The sequence below is a fragment of the Rhinatrema bivittatum genome, chromosome 3 (assembly GCF_901001135.1).
Source record: "Rhinatrema bivittatum chromosome 3, aRhiBiv1.1, whole genome shotgun sequence".
In the NCBI taxonomy this organism is placed as follows: domain Eukaryota; kingdom Metazoa; phylum Chordata; class Amphibia; order Gymnophiona; family Rhinatrematidae; genus Rhinatrema; species Rhinatrema bivittatum.
In genome coordinates this window covers 76,719,983-76,744,627 of record NC_042617.1, presented here as the reverse complement: position 1 = coordinate 76,744,627, position 24,645 = coordinate 76,719,983, and the positions used below count along the sequence as shown (strand labels likewise).

The 24,645-nt window shown below is 45.8% G+C and overlaps 1 protein-coding gene across 3 annotated transcripts in view; it reads right to left on the bottom strand.

Annotated features, from left to right (window-relative positions):
• The window catches only part of GTF2A1L (general transcription factor IIA subunit 1 like), a 140,694-nt gene that overhangs the window by 63,932 nt on the left and 52,117 nt on the right, over positions 1-24,645 (bottom strand). For all 3 annotated transcript variants that reach the window (XM_029593397.1, XM_029593395.1, XM_029593396.1), the window contains 2 exons: positions 24,015-24,132; positions 11,980-12,035 (listed from right to left, as the gene is read on the bottom strand). In XM_029593397.1, coding sequence (XP_029449257.1) covers positions 11,980-12,035; positions 24,015-24,114 — 156 coding nt within the window. In that variant the 5' untranslated portion in view covers positions 24,115-24,132. The remainder of the gene's footprint in view (positions 1-11,979; positions 12,036-24,014; positions 24,133-24,645) is intronic.

The following is a 24,645-nucleotide window of genomic DNA, read 5'->3' as shown; positions in this document are numbered from 1 at the left end:
TTTTTTGACTGCTGCAGCACACTGAGCCAACGATTTTAAAAGTATTATCCACTATGATGTCTAGATCTTTTTCTTGGGTGGCAGCTCCTAATAGGGAACTTAACATCGTGTAACTACAGCAAGGGTTATTTTTCCCTATCTGCAACACTTTGCACTTGTCCACATTAAATTTCATCTGCCATTTGGATGCCCAATCTTCCAGTCTTGCAAGGTCCTCCTGTAATGTATCACAATCCACTTGCAATTTAACTACTCTGAATAATTTTATATCATCCACAAATTTGATAACCTCACATGTCGTATTCCTTTCCAGATCATTTATATATATATTGAAAAGCACCGGTCCAAGTACAGATCCCTGAGGCACTCCACTGTTTACCCTTTTCCACTGAGAAAATTGACCATTTAATCCTACTCTATTTCCTGTCTTTTAACCAGTTTGTAATCCACGAAAGGACATCGCCTCCTATCCCCATGACTTTTTAGTTTTCTTGGAAGCCTCTCATGAGGGACTTTGTCAAACGCCTTCTGAAAATCCAAATATACTACATCTACCGGTTCACCTTTATCCACCTTTATCCAGTGCTTTGCTTCTGGCCATACAAAATAAAAAGGCTCGTTTGCAGGCCAACATATGTAATGCATATTCTGTTGGCATTGCACATGGTTTTGGAAAAAATGGTGATAGAATTATTTGTTCCAGATGGATCTGACATGCCACTTTCAGTAAGAACTTTGAATGAGTTCCAAGAACTATTCTATTTTTCATTATTTGGGTGTTTTGAGTGAAGGTGACTAGTGCCTTTTCTTCTTGCTGATGTTATAGCTACTAAAAAGTGTTTTCCATGTAGTGAATTTCATCTCTGCAGTAGCCATTGGCTCGAATGGTGTCTATATTAACTGTGACAAAATTATATTCAAGTCCAAATGATGCAATTATTAGCCAGTAGTCCACATAAGGGAACACCTGGGTTCCTTGATGTCTCAGGTAAGTTGCCACCACTGCAAGGCACTTGGTGAAAATTCTGGGAACCAAATGGAATACTCTGTATTGGAAGTGAGTAAAATCCACCTGGAAACAAAGGTACCACCAAAACAAAGGGTGGATAGCAAGTAGCACATTTAAAACAAATCGGAGAAAATTATTTTTCACTCAATGCACAATTAAGCTCTGGAATTCATTGCCAGAGGATGTGGCTAGGGAAGTTAGTGTAGCTGGGTTTAAAAAAAATGTTTGAATAAGTTCCTGGAGAAGTACATAAACTGCTATTAAGCTAACTTAGGGAACAGTCACTGATATTATTGGCATTAGTAGCATGAGATCTATTTAATGCTTGGGTACTTGTCAGGTGACTGCAACATGGATTGGCCACTGCTGAAAACAGGATGCTGGGCTTGAGGACCCTCGGTCTGACCCAGTATGGCAACTTATGTTCTTATAGGGATGCCTACATGCAACCTTGGGATGCAGCAAGCACATCCAGTCCCCTGCTAGAACAAAAGTAAGTATAATGCAGACAGACTTCATCTTGAACTTCTCTCAATGTGTGTAGCTATTCAGGTGCCACAAGTCCGGAATGTGGTCAATTTCACCAACTTCTTGGGTATGAGTTAGTCTCGGGAGTAGAATCACTGGTCCCCTTGTGAGGTTGAGACTTGTTCTATGGCTCACTGTGGGAGAAGAACTTGAATTTCTATGCAAAGTTGAGGAAGCTACACCTGATCTGGAAGCTCTGAGGCATGTGAACCCCCCTCCAAGGGAAAGAAGGTAAAGAGCATGCTACAATTTAAGTGAACTGCAGCAGAGAAAATAAAGAGAACAATGCAGCCATGTAACATGAGCTACCAGCCCAGGAAACCCAGAATGAGATTGAAAAGGTTGCCAGACCCCTTACTGTGAAGGTGCTTAAATGACCATTGAATAGATGAGTCAGAGACTCAGGTAGGGGAATTTGCATGTCACAGCCACCTGGACTACTGTTGGTAACCTACAGTGAAATATCACTTTAAATCATGCAGAACTGTGACTAGAAAATGCCTACGTTGCAGAATTCTGAATGAGAGAGGGATTTGTGAGAAAAATGTACTGAAAAATAGTTTAGGAAGCAAACAGATTCTCACCCTGACTAACAAGAGAAGTCAGACCCTTGGGTATCTAGTTCTCAGACAACAGGAAAAATGGTGTGCACACATTCTCTTCCCATGGTCCTGCCTGGATCTTGGCTGAGAAAAGGTGACCCATCTAGGCTGGGTGACAATGAATGACTGGCCATGAGTTTAGCGGAGCTAAAATCACTAAAAGCTGAGACTGCGGAGGGCCAGAATCACTGAATGCTAAACAAGCCATGTGCCTAGTGGAGCTGTAAACCCAAGCCAGGAAAAGCCCTCTACCAAGGCAGAGGAACCAAAGGACAGCAGCAGATCCAGAGGTGGAGTGGTTCCCCCCAGGAGAAAGGGGACCCCAGCAGCAGATCGAGCAGTTCCCCAAGCAGAAGGGGACCCCAGAGACAAATCGAGCAGTCCCCCAGGAGGGCGTGGATCTCAGCAGCATTCCAGGAGGCAGAGTCAGGTCCACTAGAGAGTGTGGACCCCAGCAGCATTCCAGGATGTGGAGTCTGGTCCCCAAGGAGGGCGTGGACCCCAGAGACATACCAGGAGGCGAGTCAGGTCTCCAGGATGGCATGGACCCTTCAGCGGAGCATAAGCAGCACCGAGGAGATGACAGCGGTTTAGATACAACAGACCCCCCCAGGCCAACACTGCACACCAGCCCAGTTGCATCTTTTCACATGGGTGAGGACTTGGGAAAAAAAAAGGAGAGGATAATACTACTTGATTAAGTAGGAACGCAAGAGGTCCCTTCTCTTCTATATGGTGGTATACTATGGGGGCCAACAACCACAAATTGCCAAATATTAAATGTTCTTGCTATCTTGTAGAAATGAATATAGCTGTGCGGCCTGAGACTGCTAACCACGAGCAGATAAGTGTGCTGTTTGACATCTTCTTAGCAATGTACATAGTCATGTAGAAATTAATGTACTTATATTGGCTAATAAACCTGTGTATATTTGTACATACTACCCAACCTTGTGTCACAGTTCCATTTGTTATCCAGGGGTGAAGGGAGGGAAATCCCACCCACTAACACTAACACCTTCTTCCCCAGGTGAAGGCACAAGGCACCAAGAACGTTAGGACCAATAGATTCTGCCCTAGGGGGAGCTCCCACCAGGTCGGTACCGGATCCAGGAACGCCCCGCAAGGTAAGTGGTCAAGTGAGCATTACATAAATTTTTGACAGTAAGAAACATCAAAATTAATCCAGTTGATCCCAGCGGTGCTTCCAAATATTTATGTAACGCCCCCTTGCCCGCTTACCTCTTCTATCCTGTCTGGCTTTTTTTTTCTGTTGTCTGAGAACAAGGTACCCAAGAGTCTGACTTCCTTTGTTATTCAGGGTTGAGGCAGGGTGAGAATCTGTTTGCTTCTTAGAAACTGTTTTTCAGTACATTTTTCTCATAAATCCCTCTCTCATTCAGAATTCTCCAGCGTAGGCATTTTCTAGTCACAGTTCTGCATGATTTAAAGTGATATTTCACTGCAAGTTACCAACAGTAGTCCAGGTGGCTGTGACATGAAAATTCCCCTACCTGAGTCTCTGACTCATCTATTCAATGGTCATTTAAGTACCTTTACAGTAAGGGGTCTGGCAACCTTTTCGATGTCATTCTGGGTTTCCTGGGCTGGTAGCTCATGTTACATGGCTGCATTATCCTCTGTTTTCTCTGTTGCAGTTCACTTAAATGGTAGCATGCTCTTTACCCTCTCTTCTGGGGGTGGGGGGGGGGAGTTTCACAGGGAAGGGTAGGGAGCTGGGAAAAATGTACAGAATGATTATTGTTTACAATTTTTGAGGACCCACCTCTCCATCATGATTTGGCACCTTGATCATAGTGCGATCAAATTTGCCTTAGTAACTGAGAGGACATTACATAAATCTACTGTTCTAGCATTAGACTTTCAAATGGGAGACACTTTAATAAAATGAAAAAACTAGTTAGAAAAAAAACTGAAAAAATGCAGCTACAAAGGAGGAGTATTGGATTGAAAAACAGATCTGGAGTGCTTGGAACTCTGTTGAGAGGATGCCCACTGTGGGCAAAGCAGAGACCCTTTGTGGATCGAGCGTACTGAATGAAGAAGCAAAGAATGAATCAGATCGCATCTGTGATCAGGTACCAAAGATGGTGGGTGATCTAGTGATGGATTGTAAAGATGCAGCATTGATGGGATGTATGATAAACTTTTAGATGTCCTGTGCCTCGGGCACGTCAATGCATCATTCAGTGATACACACGCTTGTGTGTCAGGTGCATCAGATGCAATCATGCGTCTTGGAGCCAGAATCTCTTGCACCACCTGTGCCAATACCCTTCGATGCTTGTACTTTTTCAGTGTAGGGGAAGGCACTTTCAATGGCACTGTTTGACTTCGAGGCATGCTGGCCTTTGGTACTCAACCCCCCACAGCTGCTTGATAGATGGAAGAGTCTTGGAGAAACTACAGCTCAAAGTCCCTTTCCAGGCAAGGCAGTGGACTCTGCAATCCAGGGGGAGGATTTACTGCAGCTTCTTCTTCGAGCTCGACGCAGGCCCTCTAATTTTTATCCACCCTGGACCGTTCAGACATCCAACCACAGGCCTGGCAGTTTAAAAACGATTGGGGTCAGGTCTTAAACAATGATATCAGAGCTCATGTCCTTCAGAATACTTAAGGACATTATCTGGCCACACCTGCAACTGTATTAAAACTACTGACCAATAGGTTTTTTTTCTTTCCCAACATGACTGGCTCCTGGGGAGATGTTCCAGAAACATCAGGACTCTGAGGAGACAGAAATCTCTCTTCTCCCTTTCTTATTTTCAGTAGCACTAAAAAATGCTGTTAGGGTGCTGCTGAGGTAGCAAGGCAACAGATTAAATTTAAAGTTGAAGGAGGGGAAACATTTGTAAAGAGACATTGAGTACACGTCCTGCTTTAGCTCGGACAAAAAAAAAGACTGAGGAAGCTCTCGCGAGAATTCTACTAGCTTGGAAAAACGAATCCGTTCGGTACTGCTCGATTGTCGTCGCTCACATATCATGGCTAATTCAGCCTGCTTATCAATGAGACAATATGTGTCAATGAGCATTTGTGTGAAGGTGATGTGTGTGGTCAGTGAATCTGTGGAGCAGGACAGAGTGTGACTCAATAAGCATGTTGTGAGTCAGCATGTGTGTCAGGCAGCATTTATGAGCGCAGCATATGAGAGAGTATGTGTGAAAATTAATGTGTGGAGACAATTTTTGTATATGAGAGAGAGAGAGAAGAAACGAGTACAACCCCCACCTTTGACTTATCTCCCAACAATGTTAGGGTGACTGGAATCAAAAGTTCCTAGGTATGGACAGCAGGATATACTTTTAATCCTGTATTCATTTTAATTGTTGGGTGTTATTTGATGTGTCTGATGTTTTAAGATATTTTATAGGTATTTGGGAAATTTTCAAAAATGTTTATACGAGTTTTTATTTGGATATTTGTCAGCTGTTTTGAAATATTTATTCTTTTTATTAATATATTTTTACTATTATGATTGTTTTATATTTCTTGACTTTATTTGATGTTTTATGATGAATGGTGACATTTCTGTTTTTCCATTGTTACGCTACATGCAGAGTCTGGCTTGTTACAGTTTTCCAGTTCAGTTCTTGCCTGCATGTTTCTATTTATACTTTTTTGTAGGGTTTTCTGGTTGGCACTCCGATACAGCATGTAAATATAATATATGTTGTGATATTTTTACCTCAAAGACTACTCTGAATATTCTTTTTCATATAAAATCTATTATAAACACACAGGGGCGGATTTTCAAAGGGTTACGTGCGTATATTACGCACGTAACCCCAAAAACCCGCTCCTGCGCACGCCAAGCCTATTTTGCATAGGCTCGGTGACACGCGCAAGCCCCGGGACGTGCATATGTCCCGGGGCTTGAAAAAAGGGGCGGGGAGGGGGCGTGGCCAGAGGCCTCCGAAGGCCTGCTAGGCCGGCACGCACAACGTAAGCCTGCCGAGGCCGCTCCAAGGGAACGGGGAAAGCCATCGGGGCTCCCCTAGGGCTCAGCGCACGCAAGGTGCACAAGTGTGCAACCCCTTGCACGCGCAGACCCCGGATTTTATAACATGCGCGCATGTTATAAAATTGGGCGTAGATTTGTGCGCACCGGGTTGCGCGTACAAATCTACGCCCGCGCGTAGGTTAGAAAATCTGGCCCACAATTTCTAATTGTGTTATGAGGAGGGCGAGTGGTGTATGCACAGCTTGCAGCACTAGTTTTACACAGGAAAGCAAGATTCCATGTGGACCTGAGCTGCTTTGGGGCAGTGGCTCTCCTCAATGTTGGCCAGGGGATGGGGGAGAGAATGAAGGAAGAAAGAGACTGCTTAGGCTGTAGAAGGACTTTAAAGAGACTGCTGGGGACAAGAGGGATTGAGAGAAAATGAATGACTGTTGGGACAAGGATTAAGAGAGAGCAAGAGTGAGCGCGACAGACTTCCAAGTATGGGGGGAGGGGGGGGGTAGAAGAGGCGATTTACACAAATGTCCTGATTTGTGATAGAGTTGCAGCTCTTGAAATATTATGGAGAAAAGACAAACCCATGAAATGGCTTTTCTGGTTTGAAAGGTTACAGACCTCTGCTCTAGGTAGTCACAGTTGCATGGAATCATTTGTCTACCATCTGCTAAAGATAGAGAATACTAGAGAGAGGAGGCTGCATAGAACCCTATACAGGATGATGGCAGAGCACTAGTTGTTCTCCTTTTCCATCAATTGTAGGAGGCCTAAACCTATGCATCTGGAATGGTCTGGTGGGATGGTAAGGAATTTCAAAATCTATCTGCTTACCATCCTGAAGGATGTCAAAAAATTGGAGATCCTGTACCAACCTGATGAAAATAGGACTTCTGCCTCCCTTTCACCTTCATGAGCCTCTAGGCCTTAGTGGCAAGATTTGCCTCATCTATCCTGAAAACTTTTTTTTTTTTTTTTTTTTTTTTTTTTTAAGTGCTTGCTCCAAGCAAAAGTCTTCAATCAGCATCCCTAAAATGATTGGCTTAATAGGCAAACTAGTAGAACAGATACTGAACCATAGGATCCTTCTAGGCAAATCCAGAGAGAATATGGACCTAGAAGAAAAGGTTAACTTTAAAAATAAAGCATTTGCTCAAAACGTTTGGTCTATGGAGGGGAAAAAAGCTGCTTACTCCAAGGGAACAGAGGTAAGAAGAAATCCCATTTTGGGTCAGACTATGGTCCATCGAGCCCAGCATCCTGTCTCAAACAGTAATTAGTCTGAGTTACAAGTACCCAGCAAATCTCATAAATTTCCTGTTACTCACTCCCAGATAAAGCCTCTGGTCTCAGATCTACACTGTTTCACAGGTTCTTCAACCAGGGAATCAATTCCTTCAATATATATGTTCTATAGACTGCATAATAACACCTCCAATTTCATTATTTTTATGCAAGATTGAATATGAGCCTATGCAGAGACTACATTTAAAAGAACTGCCTATTCTACAGGGACAGATATCCTCGTGGCTATCCCTGGCATAAAGTGTGTCCAAGAAGCCTTCCTCAGATTCTGAGAGGCACATATGGAATTAATCCTCTTTTCTTTAAACATTCAAGGGACACAAAAAGGATGAAATGGCTATGTCGAACTAGTGAATGACTAATTCCATAGTGAATACCATTCTTTCACAGACTTCTCCATGTTCCTGAAGCTGTATGTCAGGGCAAACTGCTCTAATATAGTTCAAATGTGTTTTTCCAGGAAGACACAGGCTCTCCTCCTCCTCACCTTTAGTGGCTGTCCCAAATTTCTTCAGGTCTCACAGAGAGATGGCAAGAACAGGGGATCCCTCCACCCCTGAAAGTCATCGGGAACACAAGATGATTTGCCCATTTGGTTCCAGAAGGGTTCAGAGAATTAGGAATGGAACCTGTGGCAGAGGATGCATGGATGAACCTGCTGACTTGGATTAAAGAATCTCCAGTTCAGAGGGCAGAATCCCATAGAAAGAGCAACAGGAACAGTTTACAGCTCGCAGAATGCCATCATATTTCAAGTAGTCTGTCTCTCTCTCATCTGGGAACTTTGCTGTTCTTCCTAAGGAGTAACCTTTGCATGAGTTCTTTCACAACAGCACAACACAACTCTGAAAAACATGGTTCTTACTTGAGGGAAGAGAAAAAAAAAAAGAATGATCAACCAGAAAACTTTACTGAAGAGCCATCCAAAATGTGAGCTATGTTCTCACAATAGACTGTCCTGAAGCTCTTTATGATTCCTGTACCCATGGGGCTTGAGGAGGGAGTTAAAGACTCCTTGCACTGGACTTCTGATCAAAATGTTATTGTCAGGGCTTAACAGCAATTTAATTTTGTTTTTGTTTTTTAGGCTGATGAAGACTGTCTTGGGGACTGCTTCTTGCCAATGCAACTCAGAGCAGCAGCAGATTCAAGATCCAAGCAACAGTTCTCCACTGTGTTGCCCTGCAGATCTGATTACCCAACATACCTGGGTACAATACATCAGGGGATCCTCGAGGTCTCAACTCAGTGGTGGGAAATTTAATGGAGACTCTGAAGGAGGAAAGAACAGTCAACTATCTACAATCCGGTGAGTTGCTGGTCCCAAGGCAGCATGAATTCACCAGAAGAAGGTCCTGTCAGACAAAGCTGATTGACTTTTTTGACTGGGTGACTAGAGAACTGGATCAAGGAAGAAAACAATGTAATGTACTTGGATTTCAGCAAAGCTTTTGATATGATCCTGCATAGGAGGCTAATGAATAAAATGAGAAGTGGAGTGGGTGCCAAGGTAGGGGAATAGATTACAAAGTGGGTGACTGGCAGGAGACAGCGTGTAATGGTAAATGAAACTAACTCTGAAGAGAGAATGATGTTATGAGCAGTGCCACAGGGATTGGTTTTGGGACCGGTTCTGTTCAATATCTTTGTGAGTGGCATTATGGAAGGGACAAAAGGTAAATGTTTTCTATTTGTGGATGACATTAAGATCTGCAAAACAGTGGACTCACCTGAAGGAGTAGAGAGAATGAAAAGTGATTGAAGAAGAGGGGTCGAAGATTTAGCAACTGGGATTCAATACCAAGAAGTGGAGAGTCATGTATCTGAGATGCAGTAATCCAAAACAGCTGTATATGATTTGGGGAGGGGGTGAAAGACTAATGTGCATGGACCTTGGCGTGATAGTGTCTGGTAATTTAAAGGCAGCAAAGCAATGTGATAGCTAAAGCAAGAAGATGCTGTGGAGAATAGAGAGAGGAATAACTAGTAAGAAAAAAAAAGAGGTGATAATGGCCTTGTAAGAGGTCTTCATAAGGCCTCACCTGTGAGTACTGTGTTCAGTTCTGGAGCCCGTATCTCAAAAAACATAAGAGATAGAAAGAGGGAGTCCATAGAAAGGTGACCAAAATGGTGTGGGGTCTGTAACAGAAGACTTATGAGGAAAAACTGGAAGATCTGAATTTATGTATACCCTGGAACAGAAGAGATACAGGGGAGATATGATACAGACCTTCAGGTAACTGAAAGGTTTTAAATAATACACGAACTTTGAACCTTTTCCATTGGACAGGAAACAGTAGCACTAGGGGTCACAAAATGAAACTCAAGGGGAAACGACTCAGAACCAACATCTGGAAATATTTCTTCGCAGACAGGGTGGTGGATGCCTTAAAATGCCCTTCCGGAAGAGGTGGCAAGTATGATTACAGTAAATGAATTAAAAAGGGAATGGGATAAACTATGTGGATCCCTAAAAGCTAGAGGATGGAAATGAAGAAAAGGGTGCATTGGGGTAATCTGCACGGAACAGCAGTTACTATCATAAGAAACTTGCTGAGCAGACTGGATGCACGATTTGGTCTTTTTCTGCTGCCATTACTAGGTCTATGTTACTATGAGACAGCAATGTTCCCAAGGACTAGTATATTTATTTATTTAAATACTTTTGATATACCGATACTCAAGACTAGCGTCTTATCGTACCGGTTTACATTGAAACTCGGGGTAACCAATTAACTAGGAAGATAAAGTTACAATGAACAGGGGGTTTACAGTGTGGGAGAGAAGAGAGCATAGGCATATGATTAACATAATTGATTAAAAACGGAACTAAGAGTAGTATAACAAAGATTAACATAGGATCTTAGACAATGGCTTAGTCTTTAGGTCAATAAAACAGCAGGCACCACTGATGGAGGAAGGGGGGGGGGCGGATTTGTGAAAAAGGAATGGATAGCTGTGCTGTTAGTAGGGTGTCCATTAAGGGAAGGCTTGTGTGAACAGCCATGTTTTTAGTTTTTTTCTGAATGAGAACGGGCATTGTTCTTGTCGCAGTTCCGGGGGAAGAAGATTCCAATGGTATGGACCAGCCGTGGATAGTGCTCGTTTCTGGATGGAAGTGTGACTCGTGGATTTGTTAGGGGGGGGCTTGTAGCGATCCTTTATAAGCCGATCTGATTGGTCTTGTGGAAACGTGAAATTCGAGAGGTATTTTGAGTTGTAGCGTAGATCGGTGATGTATGTTTTTGTGGATGATGAATAAGGTCTTGAACATTATTCTGTGGTTGATAGGTAACCAATGAAGATTTTTTAGGATTGGTGTGATGTGGTCCTTGCGCCGGGAGTTTGTAAAGATCCGTGCTGCGGCATTTTGAAGCATCTGTAGTGGTTTCGTTGAGGTGGCTGGAAGGCCAAGGAGGAGCGCGTTACAGTAGTCTATCTTTGAAAACAGTATGGCCTGGAGTACTGATCTGTAGTCTTGAAAGTGAAGGAGAGGTTTTTTTTGTTTCAGGACGTGAAGCTTGTGGAAGCATTCCTTGGTGGTTGTGTTAATGAATTTTTGAGATTCATTCTGGTGTCAAGCATGGCTCCTAGATTTCTCACGTGGTTTACGAATGATGAGAGATGGAGAGTAAGGGGGTTGTTGTCTTTTGGAGAGATGAATAGAAGTTCTGTTTTTGAGGTGTTGAGTACTAGATTGAGACTTGAGAGTAGATTATTGATGGAGCTGAGGCAGTTGTTCCAGAAGTGCAGGGAGCTAGAGGTGGGGTCTGTGACAGGGATTAAGATCTGTACATCATCTGCATATACAAAAATAAAGTATAGACCCCTGCAGTGTGGTGGATCTAACTATGCTGTTAATGCAGACAAGGTCCCAGCACTACCAATGGCCCATCTTCAGCTCTCACAGCTCTCATAGTTGTTCAGAGCAGCAGCATCAACCTTCCTTGCCAAGACCAGAGAAAAAACTGGAAGAAAGCAAGCTGTGCTGCTGAAGATCATACAGTGGACAGCAAGTAGAGCTGGCATTCTACTCTCTAGCATATTTTAATGGCGACTCTTATTTCACACCCCAAATACATCCAACAGTGCTGACCATCTGACGAATGCAAAAGAATGCATTTCAGTTTCTGAATTAACAGAATACTGCAGCTTACTCATTATTTTCTCTATAGAACTGTCAATCTGTTGTGTGGAGTTGCATGTATCTCTTCAGGGCTCTCATTTTGGCTTTTTTACACTATAAAATTATAAAACAAGAAGAATAGCACTAGAACGTAATGTTCACATTAAGAGATTCACATCAAGAGGCAAATTTGATAACCGGTGCAAAAGAAAATATTCAAGATTACAAACTCTAAATCAATTTCTAGTATTCTTCACCCTCTTAAGCCATAACTTCTTAACAAAAAAAAACCAAACAAACTATATTAAGAGCTATTACTGAAAAAAGTAATGTTACTGAAATTGGGAAACATCACATACTGAGGTTTTAATATTATGGGAGGAAGATCTTGCCTTCCACACATCTGAGTGTAAACATTGCAGTTACCTACCAGTTCTCCCGTTGTATAGTTTTGAATACTTCTACTTGGAGGTATAATTAAAGGTGCTATAAAAAACAAAAATATCTAGTTCAGTCAGATAATAAGCTGACACTGGGTAAAAGGGAAAGGCAATGGAACATTATTTAAAGCTATACAAAGGAAACAAATGATTTTAAGGTTATAGAATCGTCTTATGAAGTTACTGTATTTATCTTTTTATTTTTTTTAATTTTCAAACATTAAAAGCATCCTGCATGAATACATTAATTATACAAAAGTGGATATGCTTAGGAACTGTAAGGTCATCAACAAAGACAAGCAAGAGGGAAAAAAGTGTTCTCTATAGATTTTTTTTTGTGAATTTTTTATTTATTGCAATTTTTATATATTACAAGCAAACAACTTGCACAGAAATATCAGTTCAGTACAAACACTTTCATTAAGGTAAACATTCTACATGTACATTTTTAATATTGTACTAAACTTTAAATAAAGGAAATATGGGGAGGCCCTAGGAAATAAGCGATATACCGAATAACCACAAAGAAAAACAAGTAAAAAAGGACACTTGAGGAGTTAGCTCACTACTCAATTACCGAGCCTACTTGAGAAATAACTTTAGGTGTGTGAATCTAAGAAAGCTCTAAGTTGGGGAGGATCAAAAAAAGTAACTTCTGGTTTAAATATTTAATACTACATTTACAAGGGTAGCGCAATACAAATTGAGTCCCTTTCTGTATTGCCTCTGTTCGCATAGTCAGAAAAATGTTTCTTCTGGTTTCAGTAACTTTTGTGAGGTCTGGGTATACCCAAACCTTTTGGCCATAAAATAAGGCATCTTTATTATGGAAGAAATGTTTAAACACATTGTTGCGGTCAGATAGAAATGCAAAGGAGACTAAAAGAGGTCTCCTTCTAGATACCTCAGTCTCCAAAGAACATAAGAACAAAAGAAAATGCCATACTGGGTCAGACCAAGGGTCCATCAAGCCCAGCATCCTGTTTCCAACAGTGGCCAATCCAGGCCATAAGAGCCTGGCAAGTACCCAAAAACTAAGTCTAACCCATGTTACCATCTCTAAAAGCTCAGAGACGTCTAAAGAGGGCTGGGGTGCATTCAACTCTTCAGAAGCAACATTAACTTGAGGCAAAAAAATACACTTTGGTAATAACTGGTAGAATAGGATCAGGACTTTTCAGAATTTGGGAAACCTATCTTAAAAAGTTCTAATGGGGAAATTATAGACAGTTCAGGAAAATTCAAAATTCTCAAATTGTGAGATCTCAAACTATTTTCAATGTTCTCCAATTTCCTGCTATAAACAGAGTCCATTTGAACCAGATTTTGTTTTATTTTCTCCACCGTTGTTACACGTTTATCTATTGCTTCAATTTTTTTATTTTGTTGCTCTATCCCATTAGCATTTAACATCACTTGATTCTTAGTTTCCATCATAATTCTTGTTAGGAATGTTATTGAAGCTTCAAGAGATTTTAAAGCCACCCAAATTGTATTCAGAGTCATTTCTGCAGGGGGTTGAATATTTACTCCCAAACCTTTCACTCCTTGGATATTGCCACCCATTTCAAAAGTAATGTCTGTCCCACTAACCGTGGTTAGGGGTATCTTAGGAGTTAAAGGTATTCCAATTTGTTCAGGCATCTCAAGTCCTCTTTCTCTACCTTCCACTTGGGACTGTACCTGCAGCTGATCTTCACCCCGACAGATCTCCGTCAAGGATTCTCCAGACGCCACCACGGTCTCTCCTCCCGGAGAGTCCACTGTTAGAATTGCAGTCGCCAGCAATTCTCCACTGCTCTCTCTGTACAGTGGGGCAGGCCTGCTCGGTGATCCAGGGCTCAAAGATGTGTCTAAGGTCAAGGTGGACGGTGTACGCCCAACACCTGTCCCCTCTGCAACCGGCTCTCCCAGCGTTCTTGCCGTCGCCAAAAAGAAGTTCCCAATCCTGGGTTGTGTGGTTTCCAACGGAGAGGAACTTGTTCCAGTCCTCCTCACCCTTGCCTTCCTTTTCGTGTGCGGCATATCCAAGACTCAGAGGCCGGTAAGGTAATTGTAGAAAGGAAAAGGGTAGTCATGTTAGGAGCTCTTCATTGGCATGTCTCCTCAGGCGGCCATCTTAATCGGATGGCGCTATTAGGTGCGAAAGCCGGCACCGATAACACACCGCAGTGGTGCGATCGCTGCCAGCTTTCGCAGGCCCAATTAGTTTTAAATGTGCCACATGCTAACTTCATGGAGTGCCCCCTAGTCTTTCTATTATCCGAAAGAGTAAATAGCCGATTCACATCTACCCGTTCTAGACCTCTCATGATTTTAAACATCTCTATCATATCTCCCCTCAGCCGTCTCTTCTCCAAGCTGAAAAGTCCTAACCTCTTTAGTCTTTCCTCATAGGGGAGCTGTTCCATTCCCTTTATCATTTTGGTAGCCCTTCTCTGTACCTTCTCCATCGCAATTATATCTTTTTTGAGATGCAGCGACCAGAATTGTACACAATATTCAAGGTGCGGACTCACCATGGAGCGATACAGAGGCATTATGACATTTTCCGTTTTATTCACCATTCCCTTTCTAATAATTCCCAACATTCTATTTGCTTTTTTGACTGCCACAGCACACTGAACCGACGATTTCAATGTGTTATCCACTATGACGCCTAGATCTCTTTCTTGGGTAGTAGCACCTAATATGGAACCTAACTGTGTAACTATAGCATGGGTTATTTTTCCCTATATGCATCACCTTGCACTTGTCCACATTAAATTTCATCTGCCATTTAGATGCCCAATTTTCCAGCCTCACAAGATCTTCCTGCAATTTATCACAATCTGCTTGAGATTTAACTACTCTGAACAATTTTGTATCTGCAAATTTGATTACCTCACTCGTCGTATTTCTTTCCAGATCATTTATAAATATATTGAAAAGTAAGGGTCCCAGTATAGATCCCTGAGGCACTCCACTGCCCACTCCCTTCCACTGAGAAAATTGTCCATTCAATCCTACTCTCTGTTTCCTGTCTTTTAGCCAGTTTGCAATCCACAAAAGGACATCGCCACCTATCCCATGACTTTTTACTTTTCCTAGAAGCCTCTCATGAGGAACTTTGTCAAATGCCTTCTGAAAATCCAAGTACACTACATCTACCGGTTCACCTTTATCCACATGTTTATCAACTCCTTCAAAAATGTGAAGCAGATTTGTGAGGCAAGACTTGTCTTGGGTAAAGCCATGCTGACTTTGTTCCATTAAACCATGTCTTTCTATATGTTCTGTGACTTTGATGTTTAGAACACTTTCCACTATTTTTCCTGGCACTGAAGTCAGGCTAACCGGTCTGTAATTTCCCGGATCTCCCCTGGAGCCCTTTTTAAATATTGGGGTTACATTAGCTATCCTCCAGTCTTCAGGTACAATGGATGATTTTAATGATAGGTTACAAATTTTTACTAATAGGTCTGAAATTTCATTTTTTAGTTCCTTCAGAACTCTGGGGTGTATACCATCTGGTCCAGGTGATTTACTACTCTTCAGTTTGTCAATCAGGTCTACCACATCTTCTAGGTTCACCGTGATTTGGTTCAGTCCATCTGAATCATTACCCATGAAAACCTTCTCCAGTACGGGTACCTCCCCAACATCCTCTTCAGTAAACACCAAAGAAATCATTTAATCTTTCCGCGATGGCCTTATCTTCTCTAAGTGCCCCTTAACAATGCGCGATACAGTATGCTAGCCAATTGGATAATGTACAGTTGGCAGCTGGTATCCCCACTCGGTTAGCATCATAAGAGATGAATAGTTGTGGGGCCTGACAATATGGCCAAATTCTCTTTCAGTACTAAGCCAAGGCTCTTTTACATCATGTCATGTGACCTTGGAAAGAATGTCAGCAACACAATGGTTTGATTTAAATGAAATGTTGAAACCAATTTTGGAAGAAACTTCGGGTAGGTGCAAAACACACTATTATGGAAGCTCACTGACATGTTCAAAGAAGCAGATTCCAATGGACCAAAGGATGGCTTCATAAGCTGAGCCAGAATAACATTTAAATCCCATAGAACAAGTGGTTGGGCCAGAGGAGATTTAGTATGCTCTAGACCTTTCATAAACTTTGATACTAAAGGATGAATAGATATTAGCTTGACTTCTACTTGAACATGGTAAGCTGCTTTGGCACTGATGTGCATCCTGATTGACAAGGCACTGAGTCATGGAGAGGAAGGACAGAACAAGTACGGAAGCAGTTCTCATGATTTGCATGTAAATGGTTCCAGAAGATACCATGAGGAGAACAGATTCCATGTAAAACTATAAGCCCTCCTGGTTGAGAGCTTCCTAGCAGAGAATAATACACCTGCAGCTTCCTTGGATAAGGAATGCAATGATATCAGTGAGCATTCAACATCCAGGCTGTCAAGTTGAGAGAGAGGAGGTTCAGATGATACAGATGTCCCTCTTCAAAACAATGACAGGTCAGCTCCCAAAGGGTTGTCAGTTGTATTAGATACAAGAATCATACTTGTGTGCATCAGGTCCTTGAGCACATTTTGCAGCATTCTGGCCAATAGCTGAATCAGCAGAAAAGTATACATGAGATCTGCATTCCAGGTGAGCAGAAAAGTATCCTAGCAGATCTCAATTTGTTTGGAAGAATGAAACAAAATCTTTCCATCTTTCTATTTTCCTCCATCACAGTCTATGGAAAGATGTCCCCAAAGGTCAAACAGCCTGTCAGCTATTGACAGAAGTAGAGACCACTCATGAGCATGAAACACAGGACTGAGGTGTCAATGTGTTAGAAATCCCTGGAAGATAGGTTGCTTGCAGAAGAGCTTAATGAATGCATGCCCATTCCCATATCTTTATCACTGCCTACCAAAGCATCCATAATCATGTGCCTCCTTGCTTTTTGACATAAAAAAGAAAATTAGGTCCTTACCTTTTGCTAATTTTCGTTCCTGTAGTACAGAGGATCAGTCCAGACTCCTGGGTTTTGCCCCCCCTCTAGCAGATGGAGACAGAAGTTTACAAACCAAACTCCGCCTATATCTAGGCTGGTGCCACCTACACTCTGCCAGTATTACTTAATGTCAAAGCAGAAAACACCAACAAAATCCACGAAACTCCATAACAATTCACCTCAACCGCAACGTTAACCCCCCCAACTGGGGAACCGAACTCGAGGTATGAACAGTAACCTATCAGGAATGACCAAATACAGACTAGACAGGCCCTCCGGCAACAACCGGAAACTTGGGCGGGACTCTGGACTGATCCTCGGTACTACAGGAACGAAAATTAGCAAAAGGTAAGGATCTAATTTTCTTTTCCCTGTACGTACCGGGATCAGTCCAGACTCCTGGGATGTACCAGAGCTTACCTTACTTGGGTCGGGAGCCGGAGAGGCCTGCTCTAAGCACCCCTTCTCCAAACCCCGTAGACCCTGGAGTGTGAACATCCAAACGATAGTGTCGTGCAAACGTGTGGACCGACTTCCATGTGGCCGCTCTACAGATCTCCTCTGTAGGAATGTGATGGCATTCCGTCCATGATGCGGCCTGAGCGCGAGTAGAATGAGCTCGCAACCCAGCGGGCAACGGCCTACCCTGCAAAAGGTAAGCCGACCGAATGGCCTCCTTCAGCCACCGAGCAACTGTCGTCTTGGAGGCTGCCTTCCCTCGCCTCGGACCCCCATAGAGAACGAAAAGGTGGTCCGACATTCTGAATGCATTGGTGACTTCTAAATACTGTAGCAAAGCACATCTGACATCCAACTTACGGAGATCCTTAGCCATAGGATCCGAAACCTGTGCCTGCCCAACCAATGGCAGCTCAACCGTCTGAAACCACTTTGGGCAAAAAGGAAGGCACCGTCTGCAACAAAATGCCCGAGTCCGAAATCCGCAAAAACGGCTCCCGACACGACAGAGCCTGCAATTCAGAAATTCGTCGCGCCGAAACCATGGCCACCAAGAAAACCACCTTCAGCGTTAGATCCTTGAGTGTAACCCTACGAAGAGGCTCGAAAGGTGCTGTACACAAAGCTTTAAGGACCACATTCAAGCTCCAGGACGGACAAGGCTGCCTAAACGGAGGCCGCAATTGTCTCGCCCCTCTAAGAAAACGCACGACATCCGGATGTGCTGCTAATGTTGTACCATGAATCCGTCCCCTTAGGGACCCCAGCGCTGCCACCTGTACTCGCAGCGAACTACAGGAAAGGCCCTTGGACAAACCCTCCTGTAGAAAAAGAAGTATGTCCGGAATGGCCGCACGAGTGGGCCCCACTCCGTGTTCAATACACCAGGACTCAAAAACTCTCCATACCCGGACATAAGCCAAGGACATGGACTTCTTACGGGAACGTAGTAGAGTAGCAACCACCGTCTCCGCGTATCCCTTTGACCTCAACCGTTTCCTCTCAAAAGCCATGCCGCTAGACAAAAGCGATCTACCAGGTCGAAACAAACGGGCCCCTGATGCAAGAGGTCCGGCAGAAACGGAAAACGAAGTGGCCCCTCGATCGCTAGATTTAGAAGATCCGCGAACCACGGTCTTCTTGGCCATTCCGGAGTGACCACTATCACGTCCGCCGGGTGCTGCTCGATCCGACGCAACACCCTGCCGATGAGAGGCCATGGAGGAAACACGTAGAGGAGCACATCTGTCGGCCACGGTACCGCCAGGGCGTCCACTCCTTCCGCCGCCGTCTCCCGACGACACGCAAAAAACCTTGGAGCCTTGGCATTCTGGAAGGTAGCCATCAGATCTACCGCCGGTGTGCCCCACCGAGCGCAAACGAGTTGGAAGGCTTCCTCCGCGAGCTCCCACTCTCCGGGATCCAGCCAGTGGCGACTGAGAAAATCCACCTGGACATTCTGTACCCCGGCTATGTGAGAAGCCGCAATACTGGCCAGGTGGGACTCCGCCCACTTCATCAACACCCGGGCTTCGGTCGCCACCGCCCGACTCCTGGTTCCCCCCTGCCGATTGATGTAAGCTACCGTGGTCGCATTGTCCGACAGGATCCTGACCGACCGACCTCGGAGCATCGGAAGGAACCGTAAAAGAGCCAGTCTCACCGCTCGAGTTTCTAACCGATTGATGGTCCATGACGCCTCCCGCAGCGACCACTGGCCCTGGACTGACTGTCCGCCACAAACAGCTCCCCATCTGGACAGACTGGCGTCTGTTGTAACCACCGTCCAAGATGGTGTCTCCAAAGAGACCCCCCGACTCAAGTTGTCCGGACAGAGCCACCAGGTCAAGCTGTCTCTGGCATCCTGGGTCAGTGGCAATGGGAGGAAGAAATCCTCCGATACCGGGCGCCAACGGGAGAGCAACGCTGACTGTAACGGACGCATATGAGCGAATGCCCATGGAACCAATTCCAGAGTGGAGTTCATAGACCCCAATACTTGTAAGTAGTCCCACACTACTGGCATTGGCAGTCTCAACAACCTTCGAATCTATCCCTGCAACCTCACCATGCGCTCCAGCGTAAGGGACACCGTGCCTTGACACGTGTCGAACGACGCTCCCAAATAATCCAGGGATTGTGACGGCTTCAGATGGCTCTTGGCCACATTGACCACCCAACCGAGCGATCTCAGCAGCTGGAGGACTCGCTAAACCGCCGCTTGACAGAGTACTTTGGTCTTGGCCCGAATCAACCAGTCGTCCAAGTACGGATGCACCAACAGCCCTTCCTTGCGGAGTCTCGCCGCCACCACCACCATAATCTTGGTGAACGTGCGAGGAGCCGTCGCCAGACCAAATGGCAACGCCTGAAACTGGAAATGCTGACCCAGTACCGCAAACCGAAGAAACTGCTGGTGGTCTGGCCGTATGGCAATGTGGAGGTATGCTTCCGCGAGATCCAGGGAAGCCAAGAACTCCCCCTTCCTTACCGACGCGATCACCGACCGCAATGTTTCCATTCGGAACCGAGGAATCCTGAGACACCTGTTGACCGCTTTGAGATCGAGAATGGGACGGAACGTTCCTTCCTTCTTGGGCACTACGAAGTAAATGGAATACCGACTTTGTCGGAGCTCGCCGGGAGGAACCGGAACAATTGCCCCGAGATCTCGTAGCCGAACTAGGGTCGACCGTACCGCCTGGCGCTTTTCTGAAAAACCGCAAGGCAACACCAGAAAACCTCGGGGTGGCCAGTGTGAAAAATCTAACGCGTAACCGTGTCTTATCACTTCTAGCACCCACTGATTAGATGCGATTCTGGTCCATTCCTCGTAAAACCGGCATAACCTGCCTCCAATCTTGGGTACGACGGAACGGACCGGCCTCACATCATTGTGCAGGCTTCCCACCTTGCACATTCGGACTGGCTCCCGGACGACCGAAACGGCGCCCACGAAAGGACTGAGAATACGACTGTTGCCAGGTAGCACTATGTCGAAACGAGGAGGCCGAACCTCGAGCCGTCCGTGGTCGGCGACCGCCACGAAAACGCGGACGAGAGGCTGGTGCCCCACGGTACCTGGGCCTATCCTCTGGCAAGCGATGCACCTTATTCTCGCCTAAGGATTCAATCAGATCCTCCAACTCCTTGCCAAACAACAACTTTCCCTTAAAGGGTAAGGAGCCCAACCATGCCTTGGACGTCCCGTCCGCCGCCCAATGACGGAGCCATAGCAGCCGTCGCGCCGCTACCGCCGACACCATGGTTCTGGCCGATGTGCGCAACAGATCATAAAAAGCATCCGCACTATAGGCAATGACCGCCTCCAAACGACTTGCCTGTCTTACCTCATCCGACGACAAGGACTCATTGGCCAAAAGCTGTTGCGCCCAGCGAAGCCCTGCTCTCAGAGAAAAATTACTGCAAATCGCCGCACGAATACCCAGCGCCGAAACCTCAAAAATTCGTTTAAGCTGAACCTCTAACTTTCTATCCTGCAGATCCTTAAGCGCAGTACCGCCAGTCACCGGGATAGTGGTCTTTTTTGTTACCGCTGCCACCGCCGAATCAATTTTCGGTAAGCGTAACAGCTCCAGCACGTCCTCCGGTAGGAGATATAATTTATCCATGGCCTTAGCCACTTTCAGCCCCAACTCTGGAGTATCCCACTCCTTAAAAAGTAAATCCGACGCCGAGAAATGTAATGGAAATGCTGAGGAAGGACCCCTGAGCCCCAACACAACCGGATCCGTCTGCCTGAGACGAGATTCCACCTGCGGAAGCGGTATTCCCAGCTCCCCCAGTATTTCTGGAATGAGGGGCCCCAGTTCATCTTTCCGAAACAATCGGACAACCTTCGGATCATCCCCCTCAGCTCCATGAGGTACTGCCGAGTCTTTGGACCCTGTGTCACAGTCACCTCCCACCCCCCTCGGGGGTTGGGACGGGAAATCCTGGTCCTCCGGATCTTTGGAGTCCGTAGAGGAGTCTTGTTGGCCCCCTGCCCCCCGAGATCGAAGGGGCCGGACCCTGGCCGGACCCTCCGGCCCCGGCCCAGACCTAGCTCTTTTCTCTGTCGTGGGTCCCAGGTCCGAGGGCGAATTCCCCTGGGTCCGCTTTCGGGCCATGCGACGGGCCTTAAAGGCTTTGTGCATAAGCAGCACAAACTGGGAATTAAAGGAGGAGTCAGAGGACCCCTCCTCTTCTTCCTCTTCCAGGGAGGAATCCACTCCGGTGGGCCTCGCAGGCCTCCTCCCCCCAGCTCCTCCTTCCGAAAGATGCGCAGGACCCGCGGGTCATCGCACTCTAACTGTGCCTCAGAGATCGGATCGTCCGGATGAGATGGGGGATCCCCCCCTGAATCCGGGACAGATCCCCCCCCCCCCCAGCGAGAGAGGAGCAAAGTGGACCCCGGCAGCCCCGTGGACGGGTCCCGTCCCCCCTCCCGCTGAATCTTGGGTCCTCTGCGAGAACTCCGCTAACTTGGGCACCTTGGTGGGAGGCGGGTCCGGACTGGAGGCCCTAGGGACATCCAGACGCTGCAGATAAGCATTGTGCATTAGCACAATGAACTCAGGGGAAAAAGGAGGGGGACCCCGGGGGGGGACAACGAAGGGTGACACATCCGGAGGGCCCCGGGCCCCCAATTGGAGCGAGGATCGGCGGTTCTCCCTCCTCGGAATCCTCTCTGTCCTCTCCTGATGAATGCTGAGACTGCTCGGGAGAATTCAAAATGGCCACCGTTCCCCCCGAAGCCTGGAGCACACCGAGGCGCAGTAAGGAGGAAGGTCCAGTGGCCCGGAGGTGCCCTCCCCACCAGGGAGGCACCTAGCACAGAGTCCCTCCCTCGAAATTCTCGACCCCGGCTCGCCGCAGGCAGAGCAGCGGGACGACCGTGGCATGCCGACAGGCAGCCGGTGGAGGGGGAGGGGCAGCCGCGGAGGGGGGCTGGTGAGGAGAAAAACGCCGCGGGAAGCGGGGAAGAAGCCCTGCGCTCACCCGGATGCCCCCAAAATGGCAGCAGAGGAAGTCCTCCTCTCTGCTGCGGCAGCCCCGGGGAATGAAGCATCTCGGGGCCGCGGGGCAACCTGTGGCAACGGGGGGGGGGGGGGGGGGGGGAGAGAGGCTGGCACCACCAGCGTTCCCCAGGAGAAGGCAGCTATCGCTGAAAAGTAAAATCAACAAAAATAAGCACTTACCCGAAGGCAGAGCAGAGAGAGAGAGAGAGGGAACTGAAATCAGCCCTGCCTGCAAGCTCCGTGAGAGAAACTTTCCATGCTCCTCCTTCTCTTCTTTTTTTTTTTCCCCCCCAACAACTCAAGAATGAACTTTAACAACTTTGATCCAGCCTGTGAAAAAATCAAACTAAAGAAAGGAAAAATCCTTCATGGAGGGGAAGCACCAGGTTCCCCTGCTCTCATCTGCTGGACTCAGAGATATACTGGGCTCCTGCAGAGGGTGCACACGTACTTATGCCAGCACCCTTCGAAGCCTTGTCTGACTCCATCTGCTGGATGGGGGACATAACCCACCGTCTGGACTGATCCTGGTACGTACAGGGAAATTGCTGTTGCGGCCTACCACGTGGTGCGCAGCGAAAAAGCCTCAGAGCAGGACCTAGCCTACAGAAGCTGTTCAACCCGCAAGGTTGCCCATGTGCCTCAACCTCCCATGGAGCGGGAAGAACATTAGAACGGCGCACCAAACACAGAAATCAGGAAAAGGGAAGAAGCCCTACACTGCAAAAGCTTCATTTTACATCTGTGTAAATATATATATATATATTTTATTTTTATTTTTTTTTTTTTTTTTACTTACCTGAGTTCAGCCTTACCTGGCTGAGTACAGAGATTGTTTCCAGCTGCAAGGGGAGAGGGCATATGCTGTCACCGCCTCACTCGGCTTCCTGCACCCGCTGCCTTTCAGCCACTTAAGCAGCTAAGTCCATGCTGGCTGAAAACCAGCTACCAAATCAAGGCACTCATCTGAGGGACCATGGCAATCACCTCAAGAATTCTCAACTGTGGGAGGGACCTTTTATCACTGCAGAGAAGTGGGGCAAATGTAATATCCTTAATTCTCTTTTTTCAAAATGAAGCAATCTCCAGTAGGGAGATGCACATCCACCATCTGCTGGAGACAGAGAATACTGGCAGGCTGATGTCACTGCAGGGGTATATGTACTGTGACGTCAGTTTGCTCTGTCTCCATCTGCTGGTATAGCAGCATAACCCACTTATTCTGGATTCCTCTGACTGGACGCTAACAAAGGCAACTTTTAGAAAAGAATACGAATTTTACAGAAAAAATTGACAGCAAGAAAGGTACACGTCTGTCCTGGTGTTCAGAAAAAAAAAAAAAGACTGAGAAGGCTTGTGAGGCAATGCGCGGGTGGGAATTCCCATAGATGTTCAGTACAGCTAAAAGCTCTACTAATAAGAGGTATCCATTAGGTGCCACCGGATAACGTCACCCATATGTACTAGCTAATTCAGCCTGCTTGACAGAAAAAGTACAGTAAGACAGCAAACCTAAAACCACACCAAAATGTAACAATATTTAAGAATCCATACATAAAAATAAATTTGTTACAACCTGATGTCTGGAGTGTCTGATGTAAATTCTGCGGCAATTGCAGAACAAACTGAGCTGAACTGTTTTCTCGAAAGAAGCCTTCTGTTGCTTTTGACTGCATTACTTTGGATTCCCAAAGCTGAAAGACAGCAAACATCAAAGCATATTTTGCACATAACATTGTGTATGTTGATTAGTGATATTACTGGGCACAACTATAATATTTTCTAGATACAGTAAAAACATAGCCTACTAAATTACCTCATGATAATTTTTTTTTAAAAAGCTATCACAATGCTAAAAAGGTACTAAAATCAACAGGTCTATGATACAATTAGGGGTAGATTTTCAGACGAGCGCGAACAGCCTACTTTTGTTTGCGCTCCAGGCGCAAACAAAAGTACGCTGGATTTTAGTAGATACGCGCGTAGTCGCGCGTATCGGCTAAAATCCTGGATCGGCGCGCGCAAGACTATCGATTTCGTATAGCCTGCGCGCGCCGAGCCGCGCAGCCTACCCCCGTTCCCTCCAAGGCCGCTCCGAAATTGGAGCGGCCTAGAAGGGAACTTTCCTTTGCCCTCCCCTCACCTTCCCCTCCCTTCCCCTACCTAACCCACCCGCCCGGCCCTGTCTAAACCCCCATCCTACCTTT